General features: G+C 42.0%; 1 protein-coding gene across 2 annotated transcripts in view; it reads left to right on the forward strand.

Moving 5' to 3' along the window:
• Positions 1–25,654, forward strand: part of NCALD (neurocalcin delta) — a 49,525-nt gene that overhangs the window by 12,589 nt on the left and 11,282 nt on the right. For both annotated transcript variants that reach the window (XM_042839907.1, XM_042839908.1), the window contains exon 2: positions 20,629–21,025. In XM_042839907.1, the coding sequence (XP_042695841.1) occupies positions 20,648–21,025 (378 nt within the window). In that variant the 5' untranslated portion in view covers positions 20,629–20,647. The remainder of the gene's footprint in view (positions 1–20,628; positions 21,026–25,654) is intronic.

Genomic DNA, 25,654 nt, shown 5'->3' on the forward strand with positions numbered 1-25,654 from the left:
TGGACATATTTGTGGTAAAGGGATGGCTGAATGTAACCTCTCCTCTCCTCTCCTCTCCTCTTCTCCTTAGCATCTCAAAGAAAGGGCTGAAATCCTTGTACCTGGCAATAAGATTCAGGCAGTCATTATATTGACAGAATTAGTTCATATTCCAGTCCATCATGTGCACAGATGATGTTCCCTGAGATTCAGCCACTGTAGAAACAAATCTGCTAACCTAATTTTGAAAGATAAAAGCTCCAGTGAAGTGAAGCCTTGAGGTGCACTCCATTCAATTTCCAATGCTTTGGAGGAACAGAAAAGAAAGCCCTCCCACAGGTGATCGCTCGTTCTCTGAATGTGAATCTTACAGGGAAGGAAATAGAGCAGCACAAAAACTCTCCTCCCTGTGGGTATGAGCATCTGCTGCCACTCTTAGCAGCTCATGTGAAAGGCCATGTGGAGTAGAGCTTGGAGAAGGGCTTTGAACAGAGTAACAAGAAACATCTCCCTCTCCCTCTGCTCTGGGGAGACCTATTCCTGGTCTAGGAAATGAGTACTGATGGCACAGGAGGTGCTCAATCCTGTGGGCTGAAGGTTGAAGAGCAAGCCAGAACCTGGCACAGGCTGTCCAGAGAAGCTGTGGATATGCCATCCCTGGAGGCATTCAAGGCCAGGTTGGATGGGCCCTGGGCAGCCTGCTCTGGTGGGTGGCAGCTCTGCCCAGGGTAGAGGGGGTTGGAATTGGGTAGGCTTCCAACCCAAACCATTCTATAATTCTATGATAGGAAGCAGAAGGAAGAGAGCAGCCCATGGCATGGTTGTAGCAGGCAGAGAGTTCACTGGGCTTGCAGAAGGTAAAGGGATGTGTGAAAACACAGCATGGCATGAGGTTGGATGGAAACCGGGTGTTGCTCAGTACCCATGGGTCTGCTGTGGGAGCAATTTAGGGAGAGATTTTGCAGCTGACAATGAAAAACCTTAAGGGCTGATCATTTCAAGTTGGATGACAGCTTGGATCTCAGGGAAGAAGCCTTTGACCTTGTCCATCTCTGCAGCCTCAGACGGTGACAGCTGCACTATGGTGTGGCTGGGACTTGGGGAAAGCAGTGGCTGTGTGTGCATGGGGCAGGTGTGCAAAGAGGCAGCCAGGTGTCCCCCCACAAAACATCACAGGTCTTAATGCGCCACTGATTTTCACTCAAGATGAAGCTGCCCTGTGTTGCTAGCAAGACGGAGTCTCTCATGCAGCTTAACTAACTGAATTAAGTTGTTCATCTGGCCATGCTACAGGGATGGCGTTGTTAAAAACCACAAGCATGAACTCCATGTACAGTTGGTAGCAGTAGATTTATTTCTTGGTCATGCTAGGGAAGTTTGCAGGCTGCTCCAGAATTTGCTTTTAGTTGTCTTCATATTTTAAAAAATAACATTTACATTCCAGGCTCTAACGTGTGTTCTGTGCATGCTGTTTTAACATCATTTGGAGGCTGTAATTGATCAGGTCAAAATAAATTATTGTGTTGATTAGGTTGTCTTCTTTTATGAAGATCTAAATGCGTGATACTCCAAATAGTTTGCTAAAAGCATCCGTAGTTAACTGATGGTAGAACCTTGTTATTGTGAAAACCCCTAGAAGCAAACGCACATTTCTTCTATACGACTTAAATCCAAATAAATTAGTTCTGTTTGTGCCTTCTGAGTGCTTACAGTGTACTGTAAAGGGAATCACACAAAAATATAACATTTTCAGGCCCTCCCATCCTGTATTTCTTATTTCTTGTACAGAAAGCAGCTACTACCTGTTCACAGCAGCTGGGGTTCACCTAGATGTAGGTGTAGCCCCAGATCAGGTTTTCAGGAAGCCTTCTGTTGGTGGTTTTAGCTGAGTTCACCATGACCAGCTCCCCAAGGTTTTGTCTATTTTCAGACATTTCTTCTGTACATTTCATCACGAGTGCATTTCAAAGAGGAGTGTCAGCGGTTTCCTTATGAACTGTGGCTGATACCAGGCAGTTGCATCTTGCCTGGACTCTTTGGTCAACACAAATGTTTTTTACAATTCCTCTTTGAAACAGCTGACCCACAACTGCACAAAACTTGCACATAACCTCTGCATTCAGAAAACCCTTTCCTTCACTGCTGGCTCTTGGTGAAAACAGTTTCAAACCTTTTAGTTAGCTCCTGAGGAAGAAGAGAGGAGTAAGCAACAATCTGGTTAAAAACTCTGGGTGCAGAACATTTGTGTCATCCTTTGCCACATCTGCCTCAGCTCATCCTGAGCTGTGGTTTTTATTTTGGGTTCAACCGGATGAGAGACCATTTTCCCCTCCATCTGTGTATGCCCAAGGAGCTCCCCAGCCCCAGGCAGGAGAGTGAAAAGGAGGTATTTGGGCACAGGAAGTATTCAGACAGTGAGCAGGTTTGGTTAAGGCAGGACTAGGATTATTTGGACTCTCATCAGTATCCATCAGTTCTTTCCTGGTTGAACCAAGATCTCCAGGCTTAGTTCTTTGGGATCCTGCAGAAAATCTGCTTCCAGCTGCTGGGATTCGCTCTGGTGTAAGCAGCTGTGACTGTTGACCTAAGAGAGCCAGTCAGCTCCATGATAGGGAAGACCTGGCCCATTTCCACCACAGCACTCTGTCATTGTCTACAAAAACATTTACCAGCAAATCCTCCAGTGCATTGCTAAAAAGCAGTAGTTTTTCCTCCTTCAAGTAAGACTGAATTTGGTACCTGAGCCACTTTATGCTCTTATAAATGATAGTGTCTCGCAATAAACATAAATATGAAGAAATTATAGCCGTAGCACCCACTGAGGTTCCAATTGCAAACTTCCAACTCTTGGAAGGAGATGAGCAATCTTCATGTTGAATTATAGCTGCAGATATTTCCTTTTCCTAAACTACTGTCTGTTGCCATGGCCACAACCTTCAGAATATTCTGGCTATTTAACAGTCACTAATGGGAGTGAAAGAGCAGATGTTTAATTATTTTTTTCTTATTCCATTCACTGAAGTACAGCTGAGTCAAAGTCTTCAGTAGAAAATCCATTTTTTATTGTTTATAGTTTTCCTAGAGAAAAATAACAAAAGGCAATTAATAGGTGCAGCATGCATGCCATACATCTACAGCTTGTAAGTAGGGGTGAGGAAACCAGTTTCTTTACATCCTGAAGACTGATATCAGCAGTAGGGGCAGGAGAAGATCATGCTCTAGGAATACTCATCCTGGCCATTCATAGAGTCATAGAATCACCAAAGTTAGAAAAGACCTACAAGATCATCTAGTCCAACCATCCATCTATCACCAATAGTCACTAGAGCATGCCCTTCAACACAACATCCAAACGTTCCTTGAACATCTCCGGGGTCGGTGACTCCACCCCCTCCCTGGGCAGCCCATTCCAGTGCCTGACCACTCTTTCAGAGAAGTAGTCCGATGGGAATTGTCATCTCCAAGGATGGAGCAAGTCCTTCAGACTTTCCTGGTAAGCTTCCTGATGCTGTGGGTGTAGGAGTACTTTGTGTGGATAAACCTTGACAATTTATCAAAATACGAGACCTCACAAGAAGCTTCTTCACCACCACTGCATCACAGCACTTCTGGTTTGTGAAGAAAAAAAGTGCCCAGGAGGCTGTTCAGGCAATGGGACTGCAGGGCATGTGGTCTGCTCAGTTGTTCTTGGGCTGTTTGATAAAGTTACCGTGGCCTTTGGAGCACCCAAATCTTTCCTTAAAACCTTCCTTGCCATTGATATTGCTCTTTGCCCAGGAGCACACAGTTCTGGGAAGTCCAAGGAAAAGTCTGTTGTTTGGATTTACCAAAACAGGCAATTTTACCATTTTAAGAGAAGAAATCTCTTTCCTCGAGCTTCACTGGAGACACAATGATGACTGTGACTGCCTTATGCGCAAGCACAAAAACTGCCTAAAAGGTTTGGCACAAGGCATCAAACCCCTATTTCAGATATAATATACAGAATGACTGGGCATATAGTGCTAGGCCATAAGGAGCCCAAATTCCTGGTCTCTGCTTTCTGCAAGGTTCATTTTATGAAATCAGAATTTCTTGTCCCACTGGATCGTTCTGCCCTCAGGGCAAATTAATGATTTATGCTTCTTTTGTCCTGCTAAGTACTTCTAAAAGCCAAAGCTGATGAGAAGAGAAATGTGAATGTGGAAAGTACCATGAGGTCTATGTATAACGCTCACTCTCTAAGTGATGGTGACTGCAGCATTTTGTGGGAAGCTTGTATTCTCCTTGTTCACACCTCCCCATTAGAGTCTCAAGCCAAGGGAACAACTTGTTCCCTCATCACCACAGTGGTCGTGTATGAGGTAGGTGATGAGCCCTATTGACACTGCTGTACAACTTGAATTCTACTGAAAAAAATGTGTTAAGAAGACAGCCTCTGATGTCTGTGCGCTTCCAAGGTCAAACAGCACTGGAGCAGGGACTTACAGCTGTTTGACTTGAGCAGGTTTCAGTGGAGAGACCTTACTTTTACTTTTTATCTTGCTTTTATTTTCAGTGCCAAAATGAATAGGGCCTGTCTCCTACTGACCTGTACCTGAGCTCTCTATCAAAAACTTCTTTGATGGACTGAAGATTTGGAAAGATGAATGCCTTAAAAGAGTGATTCCCTGTGTATTCAGGCTCTCTGTTGCCTTTTGAAGACAGTTGCTCCACTCAGAAGGCCCTCTTGTTGCCTTCTGAAGATGGCTGCTCTAGTTCAAAGCCACTTGCCTCCACCCTTTAGTACATATATTCTTGACTTGAAGCTGCCAGGTATCACTTTTTTGACAAGTGATGAGTTTTTGTTGTCTTGTTGTTGTAGCCTGACTCCTCTTAATGTTGGGATTTGCTCTAGCCAGTGCTGATGCTAATTTAAATTAAACCCTCAATAATCTCAGCAGTGAGCATCTTTTGATGAATACTGATGTAAAGCTTATGTAGAACAGGGCAACAGACAGCATTTCTTTTTCCACAAAAGCAGAATGCAGCCTACAGTGGGAAATCCAGGATGGGATTCTCACCAAAACTCCACATGGAGGTGGAGATGCTGACATAGGGTGTTTTGATCAGGATCAGTGTCTGCAGAGAGCCACACAGTGAGAAGTGCACTCTTTGTAGAGCCACTCCTCACAGTCTCTATGCAACAGAGACTTGTAGCATCCCCAGGCCTCTCTGCCTGAGGCAGCAGGGAACAGCTGAGGAGGACCCAGGGAGTGGGCTGCCTGTCCAGTGGGCTCTGCTACTTTCAGCAGGCACAGAATGAATGTCAGGACTTTCTTTTTATTTTTGACTGCACAATTGTTTAGCTAAGTTGCAATCCATTGTATTCCTGTAAAAGTTGCTTTGGTCCATACAGTCTATATAATTAAATGTGTCCCTTCCCACTATTTCATGCCTATAGCACACTACCCAAAATTCCATTTTCCTCATGCTTTCCCATTCACCTGTTTCTCAGAGGAAGTGTTGTTTCCCTGGTTCCTTAAATACAGAGAGAGCTTTTATTTACAAATCTATCGAACTTCCCTGTATCTCACCATGGCTCTCCTCCCTAAACAGTTTGAGAATGTGTGAGTGTACAGAAAGGCTTACACATATTAGTGTTCTGTAAGTTCATATTTACCTATTTACTCAACTATGGGTCTGTGAACATCTCAGGAAATATCTGGAAAACTTGCTATTTTGGGTAATCCCACCTGTGTATAATGCCTGGAAATGATAAGTTGCATCCAAGCATTCTTGTTCTGTGGTGATTACCACGCACTTTAAGTAGGATCTCAGTGTGTTTCTGAGGAGTCTTATTTTCTGCTATGAATATGATGATCTAGGTATTTTTCTAACTTTAGTTAATTTCACTTTTGTTATCAGCTAGCTTTGGAAATGAATGGTTTTAGAAAATACAAGAGATGCAGAATGCCTAGATAAAAAATGAGATTTCTCAAGTGGCCATAGAATGTAGAATACAATGGTCAGTATACCACTGAGATAGGCTTCTGCAGGAGAAAAGTCAACAGAACTATGCTTTTTGGAGTAGACTACTTTCAAAGTTAATGTGTTGCTTTGTTTTAGGAAACAACCTACTGCTGAGTTTGGTGCTGATATTTTTGTCCCTCTTTGCATCAGTTATTTGCTTTGCTTAAGTTTGAATATGAAGTCTGGAGACAATACTGGAAAAAACAGCCTGTACCTGGTGTGTAACATGTACATCTGTTATAGAGTAAGGTTATACAAATTTAAACACACTATTCTTTCATCACAATGACCATTAGTATGTTGGTAATTCAGAATATTACATATAGGATGTCTCAGAAATAAGAGACAGAATCATTCTATTAAGACATCATATCAAGATGTAGATACTTTAATTGTTTCCCTAGTCCATCTACTGCATACGAAGGCTGCCTTCTTTGAGCATCATTCTTATTCTGAAGAACGAATAATGCAGTCTTTATCCTGAGCTGCCTCATCTTTTCTGAATCTCCTTGTTTACGTTGAACTCACTTTAAACCTGTGTCTAAAAGTGCTGATGTTTATTTAACAAATAATAAAACTGGTTTCTAGGTGGAACGTGCAAAATACCAGCTGTCTGTGCTAGTGACTCCATGAGGAGCTGGACAGCCCATGCCGTGCTCAGAGTAAGGCCACATGTGTTGCCTGGTGCAGAGAGCATTTAGGGTTCGTCCCCGAGTCACGGTCAAGTGCTTGGCCTGGGCAGCCCAGCTCTGCCAACCTTCTGCTTTGGGGTAAAAGGAAAACAATGCCCTGGATGTGTGCATAGGGGAATAACTCGAGCCTCTTAACTGATAGTGCTTTGGAAAACTGGGGCTGTTCAGCCTGGAGAAGAGAAGGCCCTGAGAAACCCTGAGAGCAGCCTTTCAGTATCTAAAGCAGGGCTATAAGAAGGAAGGGGACAGACTCTTATCAGGATAGGTGTTCCTGTTCGTTGCAGGGGAGTTGGGCTAGATTGTCACCAGTCAAGAAACAGACAACAAAGACAGGAGTGCACGGATATCTCTGCCCTAAGAGATTTGTAAGGTAGCTAAAGGTTTTTCTAGATTAATTTATACCCTGGGAAAAAATCAAGTGCATCTTTCATGTTATACTGATGAGGTTACATGTCGAAATCTAGATGGAGAAAACATAACATTTCACTTGGGGCTCACTGCTTTTGTATGAATCTTTGAGATATCTGTGAAAGCCCATTCACTTTCACCTTATTAGGTATAGTCAAAAGATCTGGGAAAACCTCTTTCACAAATTTGGCTTGTTAGCAGTGTTTTAATGGCTTTTTATGCAGTGCTGCAGTATTGATCCCTTTCTATCCATTTAATTTGCAAAGGAAGGTGAAGACCCATATCTTTGTGCTGTTGAGAATTACCCAACAGCACTCTACTAAGGAGTAGCATAAGGATCCTTTCAGAAGTGCAAAAATAGACTTCCAGTCCAAAATTGAACCATGATTTCCAAATGCATATCTCAGCAATGGGTGTAGAAGTGCACACAGATCTTATTTGGAAAGACATTTATTTCCTTGCGTGATCAATAGGGAAAAAGTGGGGAGACTTGCATCGTTTCCTGGCAGCTCCACAGCTTCCAGCTCTGTGCTTGGGGTGGCTACTGCTGCTGTGCCAGTACACCAGCAGAGCATGCCATTGCCAGCATGGATACTCACATCTTGGCTAATACAGACTTTTTTTTACCACTCAGCAGCCATGTTCAGAACTTCATTATGGCTGAGCCAGCACCTGAGAACACAGGTCCTCTTGCACACACTCGTATTTCTTGCACCTGGTAATCCCCATTAGAGGTCCTGACATGCACATATTCCATGTTCACTTGAAAGAAAATACAGATACAAGTCCGAGACTGCTTCCAGGCCACTCTGAGTCATGTCAGAATATATTCAGGGGCTGGGAACTGAGGGCTCACCATAGAATTTCCCCACCCACATAGCACTGATGCACATGTTTCTGCACACATATAAATCTCAGAGTAGAGAGATCCCATCGTTTAAGCGGAGTACATGCAGTTGAACTTTGGCCTCTATTGCTTTGACTACAGCAGAAAACAAGGGTTTAAAAATAAGGAAATGTTTGCCTCTTGGAAATTTTCTGAGCAATTAATCTAAGAATTATTGATGTTTCTAATTTTGTTAGCAGAGGGAGGATCATCAGTCACACTCAGAAATGCCAGCTCTGTGCTGATAAATCATAAAGTGGGAATGACTGTTTAATGAAGTTGCCAGAAGAAAGATTTGCTAAGATTTGCTGCCAAAATCAAAGATATTGCTCTATCTCACTCCTACTCCTTCATCAAGGAAATTTCCAAGAAAATTCTGGCACTTCTCCAAGGTTGTCGTGTGTGGGGTTTTTTTTCTTTCCTTTTTCTTTTTTTTTTTTTTTTTTTTTTTTTTTTTTTTTTGAATGCTTGGAGACCAACTGCACAGCCAACCTTCAAAAAATCAGAGGAATGACAAGCTCTGGTGATAAAAGGTTTCACAAAGCGTTATGAGATCACTGCAACCAGTTCCCATCTGATCACAAATGAATGAACGATGTGTGGGCTTGAATTGTGCTCCTGATATGATGATAGTTACATCTTTCATTTAGATTGAGATCAAATGAATCTAATGAAGTGCTGGGTGGTAAACTAGTGATAAGTGACTGTTTTATCATTCTGTGGAGACTAATGTGAAAACATCCCTATTTGAATTTAACAAAGTGACAGATTGTAGAGCACCTTGCATGACATGACATATATACTGTTTCTTCATGAATGTCTCATTTTCCTAGGGCGGTCATGAAAAAGCAGTAAGTCTCATGGGGAGCACCCTTCATTTAAAACAGAAAAAGCAAGTCAAAAATCTGAAGTTCTATATACGCTTTCATAGTTAACAAATTTCTTAATCTTTTTTGGAGGATTCTTTTGGCAATTCACAGGAGGATCACTGCCTTGCTCGCTGATTTAAGTGACTTTCCAGTGAAGTCATTAGAACATTAAGATATGAGACATGTTTGGTGGAACAGGATGTGCTGTTATCGAATAAGTAATTTGTATGGTGATTTTATATGGCACTTTGCAAACAGTGGGCTGATTCTTCAGCGTTTAGGCTGTTTCTGAGCAGTGGATCTTCACTGATTTTCATAACATTGGTAGTAGAGAAGAGAATTAGGAAATATTCTCTGCCTGAAACGAGTGGAAGTGGGGAGTGTTTGGGGAGAGGGTTGGTGAGGAGAGAATTGTCAAGTAAAGATGCTTTCGGGACATCTTGAAAGCTATGTGTAGCACACTGCAAGAGGCAGACATTTCAAGTATGAGGCCTCTTGTTTTTCCTAAGGCACGATACAAAGAATGCAAGAACTTAAGGTAACTGTAGAAAGAAGATTGTTCGGGGTGCACCACAAGAAAAGAAATTTAGAACCAATAAGGTCAGAGACTGAGATCTCTATTTTTGAGATTATGATTGTGTAAATGCACAGACCGCATGAATGCATCTGTATTGTTGACCATCATGTAACAGATGAAATTTCCATTAGCTACAGGCTAGTGGAATCTAATCAGAATCAGAATCTCTCCCACTCACATGTGCTTCCACATCTTTCCATGTCTGAGAAGTCTTGTTTCCCAAGAAAACAAATCAGATCACCAATATGTCAATCAATGCTGGTGGTGGTGCTGTAAGGAGTTCGGAAACGGCTCCTAGCAGTGGCATTACTGGTAGTGCACCATTAAGACAAAAAGAGCAAGATGAAATTATGGTGGATGAAGTGGTAATAGTTTGCTGGGAATCAGATGCTTGTTTCCTTTGGGTTATTTCAGTAGAGAGAGATGCAGAATTTGTGCTATAAATGTCCTCCTTCCAAGGTTTCCAAATCCTATTGTTTTGGTCGTGACATGCTTCATTTTTAGTATACTGTTTCTGCACACTACATGATGGGGGAAACATCAATGCCAAGAAACATTAGTAGCAGAAAGAGAATAAAGTAGAAAGAAATTATACGGCATGGATGTTTTCAAAGATAATAGAAAATGTAAGAATGATGCGGGGTTTTTTTCTGAGGAGCTAAGAAATAGCGGAGTAAAGTAAGAAATAAGAGAAAAGAGAAAACGTCAAAGAAAGAACAGAGCTCTATACAGTGACACAGTAAACTGAATTTTTGAGAGAAGAAAAATGGGTAGAGGTGCTGAAAGTCAAGTACAAGAAAAGAGAATTGCAAAATGAAATCTCAGAGAACTGAAATCATGAGGACAGCAGAGGCAAAAGCAAGCAGACCCAAAGATGTAGTAGGAACCGGATTTTTGTTTATTTGCAGTCGCTAGGAAGTGACAGTTTTTTTTCATGTTGCGTAAAATCTGTTTTCCTGAGGTTAAACTTTAGAAAGAAGCTGTCTCATTTTTACTTTGGCTATTCAAAAGTAATACAAATTGTTTGTTGTTCACGTGATGAAGCAAAAATTCATTTGTCCAAACCCAGTTATCTGATATCTGTTTATGTCCTCAGAGGATGTAAATAATGAAGGCAGAAATGCTGTTAACCCATTCATTTTTGGAGGAGTTCATCTCGGTTTTATGGAAAAGGATTTTCAGTGGTAACACAAAGACATTCAAACAGATAATTCAGATTTTTCAGTCTAGTTTCAGTTCCAGTTTTTATACAGTGTTCCCCACTGTACCTTATGTAAGGATATGGACGTCTTCATTTTTTACATACACAATTATTTTTATTTTACTGCAGGAAAATTAAATCGTCTATATTGTGACTGCATGACAGAAATCACTACAAGGCTTCCTTCCCAAAACAGTATTGTTTATATGAGCAGCCACTGCTTATACTTAATATGAAGAACTGCTAGCGTTTTGCCTGCTGATAAAAGCAAATAGTAAGAAGATGCAGATTATACAACATGTCCATACGTGTGTGAGAGAGATGGACACAGAACACAGGAAATTATTTTTGCACTTAATTTGTAAGATGTTTTTCTATGCCTCTTAAGGCAGTTTGCTTACCGACCTTTACCATGTTGTTCAAGCTTCAAATTCATTCCTGTTGAGTAATTTCTAAAATCGGGCAACACACTACGTTTTACAAGAAACAGCAGTCGGGTATGACATGGGCCTGTTTTTCACAGCATGCTGTCAGGACTGGACATCATTCTTACTTACAAAATGAGCACAAATCTTCTAGCAGCTGTTGCATCGTACCCAAACTAAGCATTCCAAAGAGATAGTACACAAATTGTGCTTTAGCTGCCAGAGAAAGCAGTGTGTCCACATGAAATGCTAGTTGTTTGTCCCAGAACCTTGGGGTGTCCATCCAGGCCACTTGCCTTATAGAGTGAAGAGAAGCTGGTACTCCAAGGACATGTCATGAGGATCCCAGCTCTGCTCAGTTTTACCTCTTCCCTCTTTCCATTGCTTGTGTGAGAAATGAGGTGCTTGGAGAGTTCAAACGAGTACAGCTCAGTGAAGAGTTCCCCTCTCCCATGGAGAGCACTGGGAAAGTTGGCTATCTTCTAAAAATGGGCATAGAGCTTCTCTAGAACTTGTCAGCAATAGCAGTGCAGGCCTCATATATACGACAGTTTTCTTTATGCTGAAATGGCTGTGAGGGATAAACCTTATGCTTACAGGTTCAAAGAAACAGAATAGTTTGAGTAGGAAGAGATCTTTACAGATTATCTGGTCCAACTCCCCTGCAATATGCAGGGACACCTACAGCCAGATCAGAATGCTCAGAGCCCCTCCAGCCTGACCTTGAAAGTCTCCAGAGATGGGCATCTGTCTTCTCTCTGGGCTACTTGTTCCAGTTCCTCACTGCCCTGATGGTAAAAAACTTTTTAATTATATCCATTTTCTCCCCTCTTTTAGTGGAAAACATTTCCTCCAGGAATGATATTTTAATTCTGGGTGGGTTGAGTAGAGTCACATCCACCATCTGCCTGGTGAGCGGCATGAGTGTCATCAAGAATAAGAGAGGATATCATCATGGCTAAAGCTAATTGCATTCCTGTTGACAAGAAACTTTTCAGGTGAGGCAGCAAATTTTATGAGTTAGGGTTATGGCTGAGCAAGTAGTCTGGATTTTTGGACCACTTTAGGGGCAACTGTTTTTTCCATACCTTGCCTGCAGCATGAAGAATTTAGTTGGGAATACAGGGAAGAGTTTTTAGGAAAAAATAGCATAGATGTTGCCTTAAACTAGAATCAAAAGGTTATTTTATTTTGCTAGCACTGAAGTTCATCATGTCAACGTAACTTCTCAAATAGAAATCAAGCTATGACTCATCTGAATGAAGCTGTGAGACACAAAGGTTTGTCTTCCTACTAATTTTCAAAAAATAAGAAATTATTATGAAACGTTTTATTTAAATTATCTGTTTAAAATCTTTGCAAAATAAAAGTAACTTTCTGTACTGTGGTTTGGAAAGGATCTAGCTGCTTAAGCAAGATCCCTTCAGAGGTAGGGGCTGTAGGTTGTGCCATATGTCACTGGGAGGATATTTGTTCATACATTCACAGGAAAATCTTGGGTTTCAATGACAAATTCCTTTAATGTAGCAATATAGAATGAAGAATAGAAGTGGCCTCAAACTTCCCTAAGCAACAGGGAGCTAAAACCATGCCATATGTCATTGACTTCCACAAGCAATGCTGAGCAACAGAAAATCACCCTGTTCTGCAGTATTACATGCTGCCCCAAGTCATTAACACGAAGCAGATGGCTTTGTTGTTGATTAGAGCTGGTTAGAATTTGAAATTCCCGATCCACATGAAATTCTGACATTTACATTTATTTTCACTACAAATTGGAACAAAACATCAAAATTTCCCAGTGAGATGGAATTTAAAAATTATTTGGAAACACCGAGTTATTTCACTGCACTGGTAATACATTGTGTTATCAGTAATGTCGAAACTATGGTAGTACAAAATTTAACATCTAATATAAAAGTCAAAACAAAATTAATAATAATGGGCACCCTGAGACTTTTAGCTTTGTTGAAATGAAATGATAAAGATAAAATGATTAATTCTGACATTTTTCTAGACTTTTTTTCAGAATGCAACACATTTCCACAAAGCATTTTGACATCAACTCAGCTGCACTGTTGGATGGAAATGAAAAAAAAACGTTCACCCAGTGCTGCTCACAAGCTCATCTTGCAGATACAAGGATGTAAGAATTCTTGGAAGCAATGTGCACAGTGAAAAAATCAGTGCTTTCTCTGCAGTTAAAAAAGTTCTTTGAAAGCCGTTCTCAGAAATTCTTACAATCTCTATGAAATTACTTCAGTCTTGACTGTCGTCTCTTCCTTAGGTCCCTCATGTTCAGGCACACTGACAGTGCTAGGTGCCGTCATGGCCATTCGTATTCATGAAGTGGGAAACTCCAGCATTAACTCTGTGCATCATGTTTCCACCTCCTTAACAAGGTTCTGGTCCTGGCTGCCAAGACCTCCCACTCCCATTCTCCTGTTGCTTACTTTCCCTGAGAAAGTTCCATGAAATTTCTTCAGTATGGAACAAAAACCCTCAGTTGCTTTCCAGGTGGAACATCATTCCTTTTTCCATCTTTAAACACATCGCGTTTGGCAGTTAATGGCTCAGGATTTTTCAGTATCATGCTTTCATTTTATCTGTCAACACCGAGTCTCTGCTGTGGGGTAGGAGACCATCTGTTAGCAATTTTTTTAGGGTAGAGTAAGCACAAATGTCACTCTTCGGGAGTCACATGCTATTTATTTACCAAGATAAAAAAATCAAGATCATGAATTCACATCAGCTTCTCCCGTTACTTTGTGCAACAGTAGCTTTCTGCTTCAGTTTCCACTCCCTCCCACCCAGGTACTGCATATATAGTTACATAAAGGGACTGCGTGAGATGTAGGACAGATTAGAAACCCGATAAAGTTGCTGCTAGGTGAATTTGATGATGGTTCTGCTTGGGTGCACTGGGGAGGGTTATGTTACTGCTGGTGAGTGCCTTACACAAAGGGAAGGAGCACTTCAGAAGAGAGAAGAAACCGCGTTCGATGTAGCTGAGATGTGAGAATCAGGATAAAGGCAAATTGCAGCGAGGCAGGCGAGGAGGAAAGCTCTTCTACAGTGCCCAGGCTCTTGTTAGGCTTCAAAATAAATGGTGTTATTTTCTGAGAGATCTCAGCTTGCTGATTACAGACGCTTTTTGAGAAGCTGCCTATTACACTGGTGTCCAAATAGAAGATGAGCTTCTGCTGAGAAGGCTGAGGTAAACCGTGGTTAAAAAATGTGACCTCGAGCATTTCAGAAAACATGGTCCTGAACAGAGATGTTAAACAAAGAAACTTCAGGCTCTAAGTTGGTCTCGTAAAAGAAGACAAAATCGCTGTACAAAATGTGTGTCATTCAAATCTTGATATATGGTCTCCTTTGGAAGGAACACCCTGAAATAAAGCCACTCCAGCTGGAACAGACTGAGACATTCTGCCAGCTCCCCTGCAGAGAGCTCAGCACCGGTGTTTATAAATGCTGCAAGTGTTCCGTGTTTACTGAAACTGCTGAATGCAGCAAAGTCTGGAAAAACATCCTCCTAAGGATGGTCATCCTAATGTACTGTGTTTGCAAGGTCTCTGTTGTCCTTGGTCTTGAAATATTGGGCAAAGGCAAGCACACTTCTGCAATAATACTCCTCAAGTTTGAAGAAATCAAATCTATATAAATATATATCTAATGCACAAAAGGGTCGTCTCAAGTCTCCAAGGCAAAGAGTTAGTCATGGTAAAGACCTGAGGTGGCTCTATCCAGGATTAATGAAAAAAATCAGTATTTTATTTCTTACAAAGCCTATGGTGAACTGCCATTCCTCAGTTCTACATAAAAGAATAATTATGAACCAAAAAGTACATGCATGTCATCATGATTTTTATTGCAGTGGGTCCTTAAACAATGAGGGAAAGAATGAAATGAAATAGGGAGACTTTGTGAGCCTTTGCTGGGCAGCCCTGTAGGATGACTAATCAGCACATACTGTGTTATTTTTCACACAGCTCATAGGGTGATGGGTCTCTTCTCACTTACCAAAGTACTTTGGATAAGTCCCAGGCACACAGCCGTGGTCCCCTCACATGCATAGGGAACCATAGGGTTCAGGCTCGCTATGTACCCCTTGGAAGGTCATTGTAGCTCTTGGGAAGGTGGACTTCTTTATGCACAGTTCCAGTAGTCACTTCTCTGGAAGTCTTCACTACTCGTCTAGGCCTATATGAAAACAGAGGTTATACCTAACTGAGTAGAAAACCTTCCTAAAGAGCTCTTGTTGAGCTGCTCTTTGAAGCAGTAGAGATTGAAAGGTATGGAGCACAAGTCTTATGAGGAATGGCTGAGGCAACTGGAATTGTTCAGTCCAGACAAGAGGTGGCTCACGGAGACCTTATTGCTCTCTACAGCTGCCCGAAAAGCAAGGTGGCAAGGTGGGGGTCAGCCTCTTCTCCCAAGTAACAGTGATAGGACGAGAGGTGATGGCCTCAAGTTGTGCCAGGGGAGATTCAGTTTGGGTATTAGGAGACAGTTCTTCTCAGAGTGAGGTAGTGCATTGGAAAAGGCTGCCCAGGTAGGATGTAGAGTCACCGTCCCTGGAGATTTTAAATAGAAGCGTGGATGTGGCACTGAGAAGCATTGTCAGTGGGTTGGTAGTTGGACTGGATGACCTTAGAGATCTTTTCCAGCCTTAATGATTCTGTGACCTCACCATCTGTGTGGATTGACTGCTCCCCAGGCAGCAGCAAGCAGCTGACTGCCAGCAGCTGGAGAGCAAATCTGGTTGATGCTCCTGTGCAACCCAAACCTGATGGGTTGAGATGGCGAGACAGAGCCCGTTACATGAGCAAGAGCAGGAATAGTTCTCTTCAGCAGATAAGTTTATATGAGCAGGGCTTTAAAATGGAAAGTGTTACCGACCATGAACACGAGTGCAGTTACTGCACAACGCTTTGCATATCTGCATAATGCAATCTTTCCCCTCAGCTCCTAATAGCGGAAATACACCTAGTCATATCTTCCTGTACCACACGCTCAGACTTGCAGGAAGCAGTTTGGACTCAGACATTTGCTCTGTGCAAGGGGGCACAAGGGCATTAACTCTCTGAGCGCTTGTGTCTACAGCACTGCATTGCTGAGAGTAACATGATGAGCTCCTATCTAGCATCTGCCACTGATTCTGAAGATCCTGATAGTAGTGCATTAGCATTTGTTGACAGGGGCAGTGCCTTTCTGCTCCTTGTCCTTTCCCACTCCCCTCTCCAGCTCTTATTGCTAAAATGCATGAAGGAATTATGATAAAAAGAAACAGGAGATGATGTGGAGCAGCTGTAACATTTCTCTGCAAGGGTAAATCTGCAGGGATAAAAGCCTGGGCTTTTGATGTTCAATATCCATAAGCGTCTCCAAGTTTGCAACTCATGAACACTGTGCAGCTGCTCCTCCTTGGGCTGCCCACCCTGCTTCAAGAAGAGCCGCAAAGGTTTTGCTGTCACTTCTTGTCCTTGGTTTCTCTTGGGGGCTGTAGCAGGAAACCCAGGAGCGAGTGCTGTTCAAAGGGCTATTTCTGCAGGGGAAGGTCCCCTTGAGGGGCTGAAGGACAATAAAGTTCTACTCTGTGCTGGGTGTTTTAGGCATGGTGTACTTGTTATGCTGCACTGCAAATCTGTTTACTGCTCTTCCTTGTGAATATTCATAACAGAATGTCAGATTTTTTTAATGAATCTTGCTTGTGAATTTTATCCATTTTCTTGCTGTTTGCCAATATCATCAGATAAACTGAGAGCAGCAAGGCTGAGAATTTTAATCTGCACGAATATTTTTTGAGGTCCCTGTGTGATTTGTAGTAAGTTGTATTTTCTTTCAAAAATATGTTCTGAGGTACTGCTCCAAAAGAAAATAAAATGGAATAAAAGCAGCAGAAGGGTTTGTTGCCCAGTCAGGGCTGTGCTTGGGAAGGCTGGATCAGCGCCGATGTCCATCCGTGCAGTGTGCTGCGCTGCACAGAAAGGTGATCCTGCAGAAACCCATCACTACTTTTGTTTGTTCTCTTGGAATTGCCATAGCATTCTGATGGTCGAAGAGCTCTGTCTTCGGTCTCGTGAAAAATTTCACAGCCAGGCCTGATTAGACCTAGCTCTAAATACTTGATGTATGGAGCATTCTCTATGCATTTCCTACAGTAACCAGCAAACAGATTCTTCTCATAGCAGTCACCCAGCAGTGGCATTTTCCTTTCTGATCTTCTGTGGGCTGAAATGAGATTGACCTTTCCAGCCATAAATCATCACCAATACCAAATAATTTGCCAAATAAAATTGTGATGCCTCAGAAATAAGGCATCACAATATTATTGTGTAGTGTTGTCCCACACAGCAGTCATTCACATCCATTAAATCCAGCATTGTTGTATCAGAGGGAGAAACTGCAAGTAAACGTCATCATTAAAAAACAAATCTCTTTGTTTTGTATACCTCCAGTATTTATTTTTCAGGATTGTCAGTGCTTTACTTTGCCATTGATTGCCATTCACTACTCTCTTGCTTTAATTATTTGCACCTCACAATTTATTAGAACTTTGAGAGATCTTCAAGAGTTGATAAAATATGGGTAAAATGCCTGAGCAGATTCAGATTTATTTCATTCTTTGCATTTATTGCTGCCATTGCTGACTGGAAGTCTCTTAGCTCACTGTGCTCTGCCCATAATGCAATCTATCCTGAAGAGGCAGGCAGCAGTTTACAAAGTGATTATGAGGATCTTTGAGTGTCTTCAAGGATTTTCTGTACTTGGTTGCAAAGGCATTTTGATCTGCTGTTGATGGAATGGGCACAATAAATCCCATATTTGTGGTTCCTAGAACAGGACCTATTAATAACAAACAAATTGGAGGGCAAGGACCATGAAACACATTGATTGCAAGTGGGCTCCAGAATAATTCTGTAGCTTTTGACTGTGTTGCCTGGTATCACAGTGGCTATGAGCTTCTGCCCCTTGCTGAACCACATACTATTTGTTCTCCCTTCATGACTGGAGAACAGATTTCTTTCTGATGGCGATGTTTTGCAGCTACCAGTAAAATGCAGTGCATTCTGTTATCCTATTTTTTTCAGTTCCTTGATAAAAATGCATTATCAGCTATAAATGCATTGTTTTGTGGTCTGAAACTCAGTGTTGGGTATCCCATGAAGGCCAGAGACCGGATACTATATTCATAAGACTCCAGACTGGAAGTGTGCAGGCTGAGTTCTGCATTCTCAAATGTTTGAGGTATTAAAAAGCAGCAAGGGATTATGCTGCTAATGCCAGCTCACTCCCACTACAGCTGGCTTGTGCATGGTTCAGAGATCTTCCCTCCCTTCTCCAACGTCTGCAGAGCATGCAGCCCTGGGGCTGTGGGGCGGCTGCAGGCTGCAGGCACGGATAGATGCTAACTGCTGTGGGATTTTGCTGGATTGCTTTTGCTAAACTGATGCTGCTTTAAACTAAGACTTGCCGTTTCACTTGCCCAGGTGCTTTTCTATCCATACAGAAGATCCTGCTCCTGCCATTTTGCTTAGCACAAGTGTGTCTAATGTATACTCTGTGTATAATGTATAATCTGTATACTCTACTTGCTCCATGCTGTTTAGTGGGGATCCCAACCAAAGCCCACTGAAGGCTACACAACACTCAGCTGTTGGACTGGGTCTACAGAATAGGGACATTTCTGACATTTTCAGGGTATTAAAATCTTAGATGACTGAAGGACTATATGGTAGGTTTTCATCAGGAGGAAAAGTAATAGGAAAAAATTATCTTTGAGGTAGCATCTTCCACTTTCGAAGTGTTTTGGAGATCCTTTGAGAAGAAAAGACATCATTTGGATTGAGCTAGTTGTGCAGACCCTGGAGGTGGGCAGAAGATGGAGGAGCTCCCAGCAGGCAGGACTCCTCAGTGTGTCAGCCTCCTGTTCATGAGCAGGGAGCATCCTCTCTGTCAGCTCTAGGAGCTCAGACATGCAGCTGGTGGAGCCTGTGGAGGCATGGGCAGATCTAAGATGGATTCCGCCATCTCATCTCTGAGAAATAAAGCTTTTAGGTTGCTGTGGTTCAAGAACATAGGAGACAAAGGAGACACTCCTCCAGCTGCCTTGAGGAATTCAAATTCAATATCTTTCCACAGGAATTAATAAACATCAGTTAGGGGGAGCCCCTATTTCTCTTTCCTAGTGTCACATAGGAGAGGCAGGAGCTGAACGTCAAATAATAGTACATTTCTCACTAGCTGCTACTGTCACTTAATGATTCTGCTTTATTCTATGTTTTTTAAAAGTATTATCTTGATCTAGAAAGGACAATTTACTGAACATTCATTTGCCACTCCAGGCATCGTTCGTAAATCCATCTCAGCAGCTCAGAGATTCTGTTCTGACAACAGCGTGGGAGTCTTGTATAAATTATTTTGCAATTCTACTTAACTTGTCCACACATCAGATTTTAGTTGTGACTGTCATTCCCCTGATAAATTCTCATGCAGATTTCTGTAGACAAAGCGTATCTTCCCACAGTTCAGGTATAATGCTAACCTTCCAGGAAAAATGATGGTGCTGTCCTTTGGAGCCAACACACTCAGACTCTGAGACTTAAAATCCAAACACCTCCAATCATTAGTAAATCTGCTGCACAGTGCGATATGTAGCAACTTGCCTTAAATAAGATATAATTAAAGTGATTTAACTGAAATGGTGGAGATAAAAGATTTTTTCTTAATGGTTAATTTCAGTAAAATGAATTTCCAATTTTGTTGTCTGGATACTTCATTTTTTTCCTCTCCCTTTTTAAAAAAAGGTTCATTTTCAAAGAGTCATGACCACCCAGGCTACTATTACTCAGTAATAACTCCATTTTCTGGCTACAAGGAGAATTTCATACAAGCAAACCAAAAAAAAAAAAAAATACAAAAACAAAAACCCCTCATCGTTTGGGGCAGGGGAATCCACCACTCACAAAATCTTCCCAGATTTTATCTGCATTTGAAATCAAATGGGAATTGGTCCATGCCGAACAAGAGAGGCAAATTATGGGTGGTGCTGACTGACTCATGAAGATGTGTCGAGAAGTTCTTTGGATCTCCTGGTTTCTGTGCCCCTGGTAGGTGCACTCTGATCCCATTTTGGAGCAAGTAAAAACAATTATTTGCAGCAGCTTGCAAATAAACAAACAAAAAAATAAAATAAAATAAAAAGCAGCTTTTTGGGGTAAGGTCCGTGAGCCGTTTGGGTTGGCTGGATGTGCTGCAGCACACAGCTACCAGTCAGCATGCACCTCACATCATCCATTGCTTACATGGTGATTTGAAAGGGAAAGTAGGATGGCAATAAATTCAGTGCAACAACAGTTCTCCATGCTGTGAAAGTGCAAAATAAATAACATGTAGGAGAGGCTTGTTAGTTTTTTTCAGAGTGTGCTTGTAGTAGGAGACGCTGTAAAAATTTTCAGTTGATTCCCAAGTGCAAACCATCGTCAGAAAACTCCAACACACTGCTCTTTTGCAGCCTTCAAACTAATTGTTATTAATAATGTCAAATGTTAATAACTATTATAACTAAAATGAAGGGGTTTTTTTCCTCTGTAGGTAATATTTGGACACCAACATGGGAAAGCAAAACAGCAAGCTACGCCCCGAAGTCATGCAAGATTTGCTAGAAAGTACAGACTTTACAGAACACGAGATCCAGGAGTGGTACAAGGGCTTCTTGAGAGACTGCCCGAGTGGACACTTATCCATGGAGGAGTTTAAAAAAATCTATGGGAACTTTTTCCCTTATGGGGACGCTTCTAAGTTTGCGGAACACGTATTCCGCACTTTCGATGCCAATGGAGATGGGACAATAGATTTCAGAGAATTCATCATAGCCTTGAGCGTAACATCAAGAGGTAAACTGGAGCAGAAGCTGAAGTGGGCATTCAGCATGTACGATCTCGATGGGAACGGCTACATCAGTAAGTCAGAGATGCTGGAAATCGTACAGGTACGTGCTGCTCAACGGCACCCCTTCGCCTCCCTCATTCCAAAGAAACTATGGAGCGATGCCAGCATGAGAGCTGGGTGAAAACCTGTGGCAGCACTGGAGGCTGATGTTCTGGGTTCTCTGTGTAATGCTTGAGTGTAAAATGCTATTTCTTTTGGCAAAGGTTTGTCGCAATTCATCCTACAGCATTAGATATCCAAGCTAAGTTTTTCTGAGTGATACACTGCATGGGAAGCTCTCCTCCAGGAGCTGTGCTGAGCCAGAGCAGAGCAGTTAGCCTGCTGATCAGTGTGCTTCTGCCCTCTGGGAAATCACTGCCAACTAATTACAGTTAATTACAGTTGGGCCAAGTAGGTATCTTAGATTAACCAGCTAGCCTACTTTTAAGAAAGGCAGGCTCCCTCAATAAGAAATCTGCTTTGAAATCATGTTGTTATGAAAAAACAGCCCGTGTATTTTAAAACACATCTAGCTGTCTAATTCCAGCATGGTCTGCATACTTAATGCAGTACCAGATATATTCATATTAACTTGCCAGTAGAGATAAACCTTCTTTGGATAGATGAAGTTTCCATACACTACTTCTTTGGATGCACTTTTTTGTGCTGTTAATAGGAGTTGCACCTCATTCTGTCTTTCTCTAACATGTTTTTGCCCCTGAGGGACATCACTCCATCACTCTACTCAATGCTTTAAAACATTTTTGGTACAGTAGTGGATTTACACAGCTTGAGTCTGTGTAATGCAGCATTGCTCAAAAAAAAAAAAGAAAAATCATCAGATCCTTCATTTCATTGGGAATTTTGCAGTGCTCGCTATGTACTGTATTATTCAGATTTGTATTTGTACTAGAAATGAAGGGAAAAAAATACACACAAATTACAGCCTGTGATAGCAAGCTGTGTGTATGGAATCAGTGTAATGTGTGATGCCCCTGTCTTTCTGTCAGGATTTTCTGTGTCCTCCAAACTGTAAAAACACACTTCTTCAGTAAGAACAGATACGTGGCTCCGTTGCAAATATAGAATTGTTGTGTTGTATTCCACCAATTTTATTTTGTGTTCCAATTCCTGGGGTAAGAAGCAGGGCTGCCCCGAGTGAGCAGACATCACCCAGTCTTGGTGCAGTGGAATATTTGTGTTAGAAGAAACTCTATTCCTTTAAATCTTCCACCCCCACGGGCAGGGTAACAGGCTGCCAAATACATTTTTTCTAGCTATACTTCTCATACATGAAAAATAAAAAGAGAATCCCCAAAGAACTAAGAAAACACAAAGCAAAGACCAAGGGATCCCAGCCCTAGCCAGTGCCTTCTGCTTGGGAGGAGACAAACCAAAGGCTGCCAACAAGTGTTTACAGGAGGCCTAAGTGCCCAGTAGCAACATACATTGCCAAATAAGAAGGTTTACAGATACAGAGAACAAGGATACAAGTGTGTTCATGTCAAATTTGAAGTATGGATGGCTGGAAACTCTGTGGTGATCCAAGCAGGGACCAGCAGAAATAGCAGCTTTTCCCAGTGACCACAAACCTACTCACCAGCGAGCTTTGAGGCTGAAATGCTTGGCTTTCTTTATCATCATCTTGGTATCAAATTATAGCACTATCTTTTACAACCATGCTGCATGCATCTCAAAGTGAACCTGCAGTGTAGGAGGCAGTGGGAGCCCCTAGCTCCTCCCTGTTGGGTAGGATTAGCAAGAGAGTGGTGAGGTGCTGGAACAGGCTGCCCAGAGAGGTTGTGGATGCCCCATCCATCCTTGGAGGTGTTCAAGGCCAGGTTGGATGGGGTCCTGGGCAGCCTGGTCTAGTATTAAATGGGGAGGCTGGCAGCCCTGCCTGTGGCAGGGGGGGTTGGAGATTCATGATCCTTGAGGTCCCTTCCAACTCAAGCCATTCTATGATTCTATGATTCTATGATTTGTTGCATGGTTTCTGAAAGTACATTCAGCTGAGATCTGAAATCAGGCAGGAAGTGCCATTTCTTGCTTTATCAAGAGGCTCCGTTGATGTACACTGATCAGCTTTATAAAAAAGCAGCTAGTAACTATCACTTTCATTTATGAAAGATGATCATTTTTTTAATATGGAAAGACAGGATTCTGTATTGAATGTCTTTGTGGATGCCCTCAGCTGCTGACTGTGAAAAACACAACTCTGTAATATCTCTGCTGTATGTCTCAGAGGAACCTATTACAAGTCCCTTATCTAGCATATATTTGCACATTAATATAGCAGAGTTTACTATGTTTTCATCTAGATTCTTGTTTGAGACAATATATCAAAATGAATGGAAAAAAAATGCAACCAATTTAAATAGTAGTTTCCCTGAAAAGTGCTGCCCCTACTTACAGCTCCAGGGTGCCCTGGGATTACTGAATTTGAAATAATGTGGAAAAGAGGCATGGAAAGCTTCTCATCTTTTTCAGTCTGTTTTCTTTGTGCTTGGAAAGCTATTTCTCCACAGCCATTTTCTCTGTAATGCCGATGGTTACATACATTTTCCTTCTTAGTACCACTAACAGCACTATGAGCAGAACCTTTTGAAGCCTCTCTAATACTACTGCCAGTCACAGCACATCTGCAATGTACTGCAGGAAGAGGCTTCATAGCCTGCCCTCCTGATTGACCTTGCTACAGGTTCTACTGCTCTAGAAATGCTTTTCACATCTCTCATGTGTTTACCCATAATTCTAAATCTCAGAACATTCCAAAATAACAGCAATCCAGGTAGAAGCTTTGTTTTTATTCCCCTGGCTGAAACTGGATGTATTTGGCAAGAATCTATTGCAAATAAAATTCAAATAAAATACGGAAGCCCTGCATTGGGGGTGCATTTTATTCATAGTATGGAATCATGGGATTCACATTAAGAGTCCTAAGACAAGAGGCGAGAATAACACTTCCAGCTTCATACAAAATGAAGTACACCCATTTCACCTGCTGGGCCAGGAGGAAACAAAAGCTGATATGGGAAGAAGTAGAAGCTGATACAGCTTTCAGTAAACATAGTATCAAAAATCATAGAATCATAGAATCACAGAATGGCCTGGGTTGAAAAGGACCATAATGATTATCTAGTTTCAACATTCCTGCTATGTGCAGGGCTGCCAATCCCAGTGGGATTAATAGGAAAGCAATTTTTTCAGGTTCTTTATTCACTTTGTGAGATTTCTAGCTGTCAAATTAATTTTGATTGAGGAAAAAGGATTGCCTCAACATTTGTGCTGTCATCATGCCATCACTGTAAGGAGCACTTCAACACTTTGCCAGCTCCAGCAAGAAATCATAGACCTCACAGAGATTTCTGGACAGTGATTAGCAGTGCCACTGGCTCTACACTGAGCAGCAGCTGGGAGCAATGTGTAGTGAAGAGGTGAGACTTGCTCTAAAGCACCCACTGCAGATGATATAAATGCAGGTGGAACATGACAGGGAAGAGCTCAGGGAAGAACCAGACAGAGTGGATGAAAGTGGAGCCTGTGATTAGTGGCATGCAGGGGTGCATGGGAGCTGAAGAGGGCTTCCTGGCAGAAGTCCACCTGGGAACTGATAAATGACCAGCTCCAAACCTTGCACTGTGCACCAGGTACCAGTGGCTTTCTACTCCTGTGCCGTGAGGCTGAGCAATTGTTCTCCATGTGGATTGGAGCTCCCACAGCCTTTCAGTGCCAGATTATGCAGTCCAGGGTTGGCACAGCCAAGTTCCACAGGGTTATTGCATGAAACCCACTTCCTTCAAGACTCGCCTTTCAAATCAGTAATAAAAAGCTCTTTGTAGCTGCAATGAATTAATCTGGGGCAAATCTCTAGATTCTGAATCAGTTTTAGCTGGCTTTTACTTTGGGAAAACTTCCCACTGAACTTCTGAGTAAGGACAGAAGAATTTGTCCAGAGGAACCATTTTCAGCATGAAAGGAATGCTTACTATGTTATTCCCATCTGGCTTTCCTAGAATATCTCATCTGTTATTCCCTTCACACGCCTCTGTGAAAAGGACCCTGTGGGATGAAGTCATCTTGAAGAGGTTTTTTTTTGTCCTAAAAATCTGCAAATTCTTACTATGGTTACTTTGACCAAAGTAAACATGCCTGCACTGCTGCTCCAGGGCATTCCTCCCACACTTTCAATACAGACTCTTTGCTTTGCTGTCCTCTCACCCTGAGCAATGGAATGACCTCTCCACCTCTTCCTCCCTCAGACAAAAGCTAGACAGCCTAAGATGCTTACACATGGCAGCTTTATGAACCTCATCTCTGCTCTAACCCCTGAGAGGCTCACATGCTGATAGGGATGAAGCAAGTGCAGATTCTTACTGACCGCCTTCTCCTTTTTTTTTCTTTTCCTCTATTCCCTCCTTCCTGCATCTCCTTGCATGTCCACTGATGTCCACTTGCTCCCATGTTCATCCCTTCTACTATTGTCTTGGTCATCTGATAGTCAAGGCTGAGTGGAGAGCATCCCTGTCTGTTCTGCAGCTCGTACTATTGCACCCTGAATTCCTTGGGATCCTTTGGGCATTCCCGCAGCCTAATTTATGATGATTAAAAGAGTGTTCACCACCTTCCTATTCAGCCAGCAACTGACCATGCTGAATTGTTATTCTACCATGATCTGTAAGCAGCATTA

The sequence above is a fragment of the Centrocercus urophasianus genome, unplaced genomic scaffold, assembly GCF_019232065.1.
Source record: "Centrocercus urophasianus isolate 14NV4802_14NV808 unplaced genomic scaffold, USGS_Curo_1.0 seq_11, whole genome shotgun sequence".
NCBI lineage: Eukaryota > Metazoa > Chordata > Aves > Galliformes > Phasianidae > Centrocercus > Centrocercus urophasianus.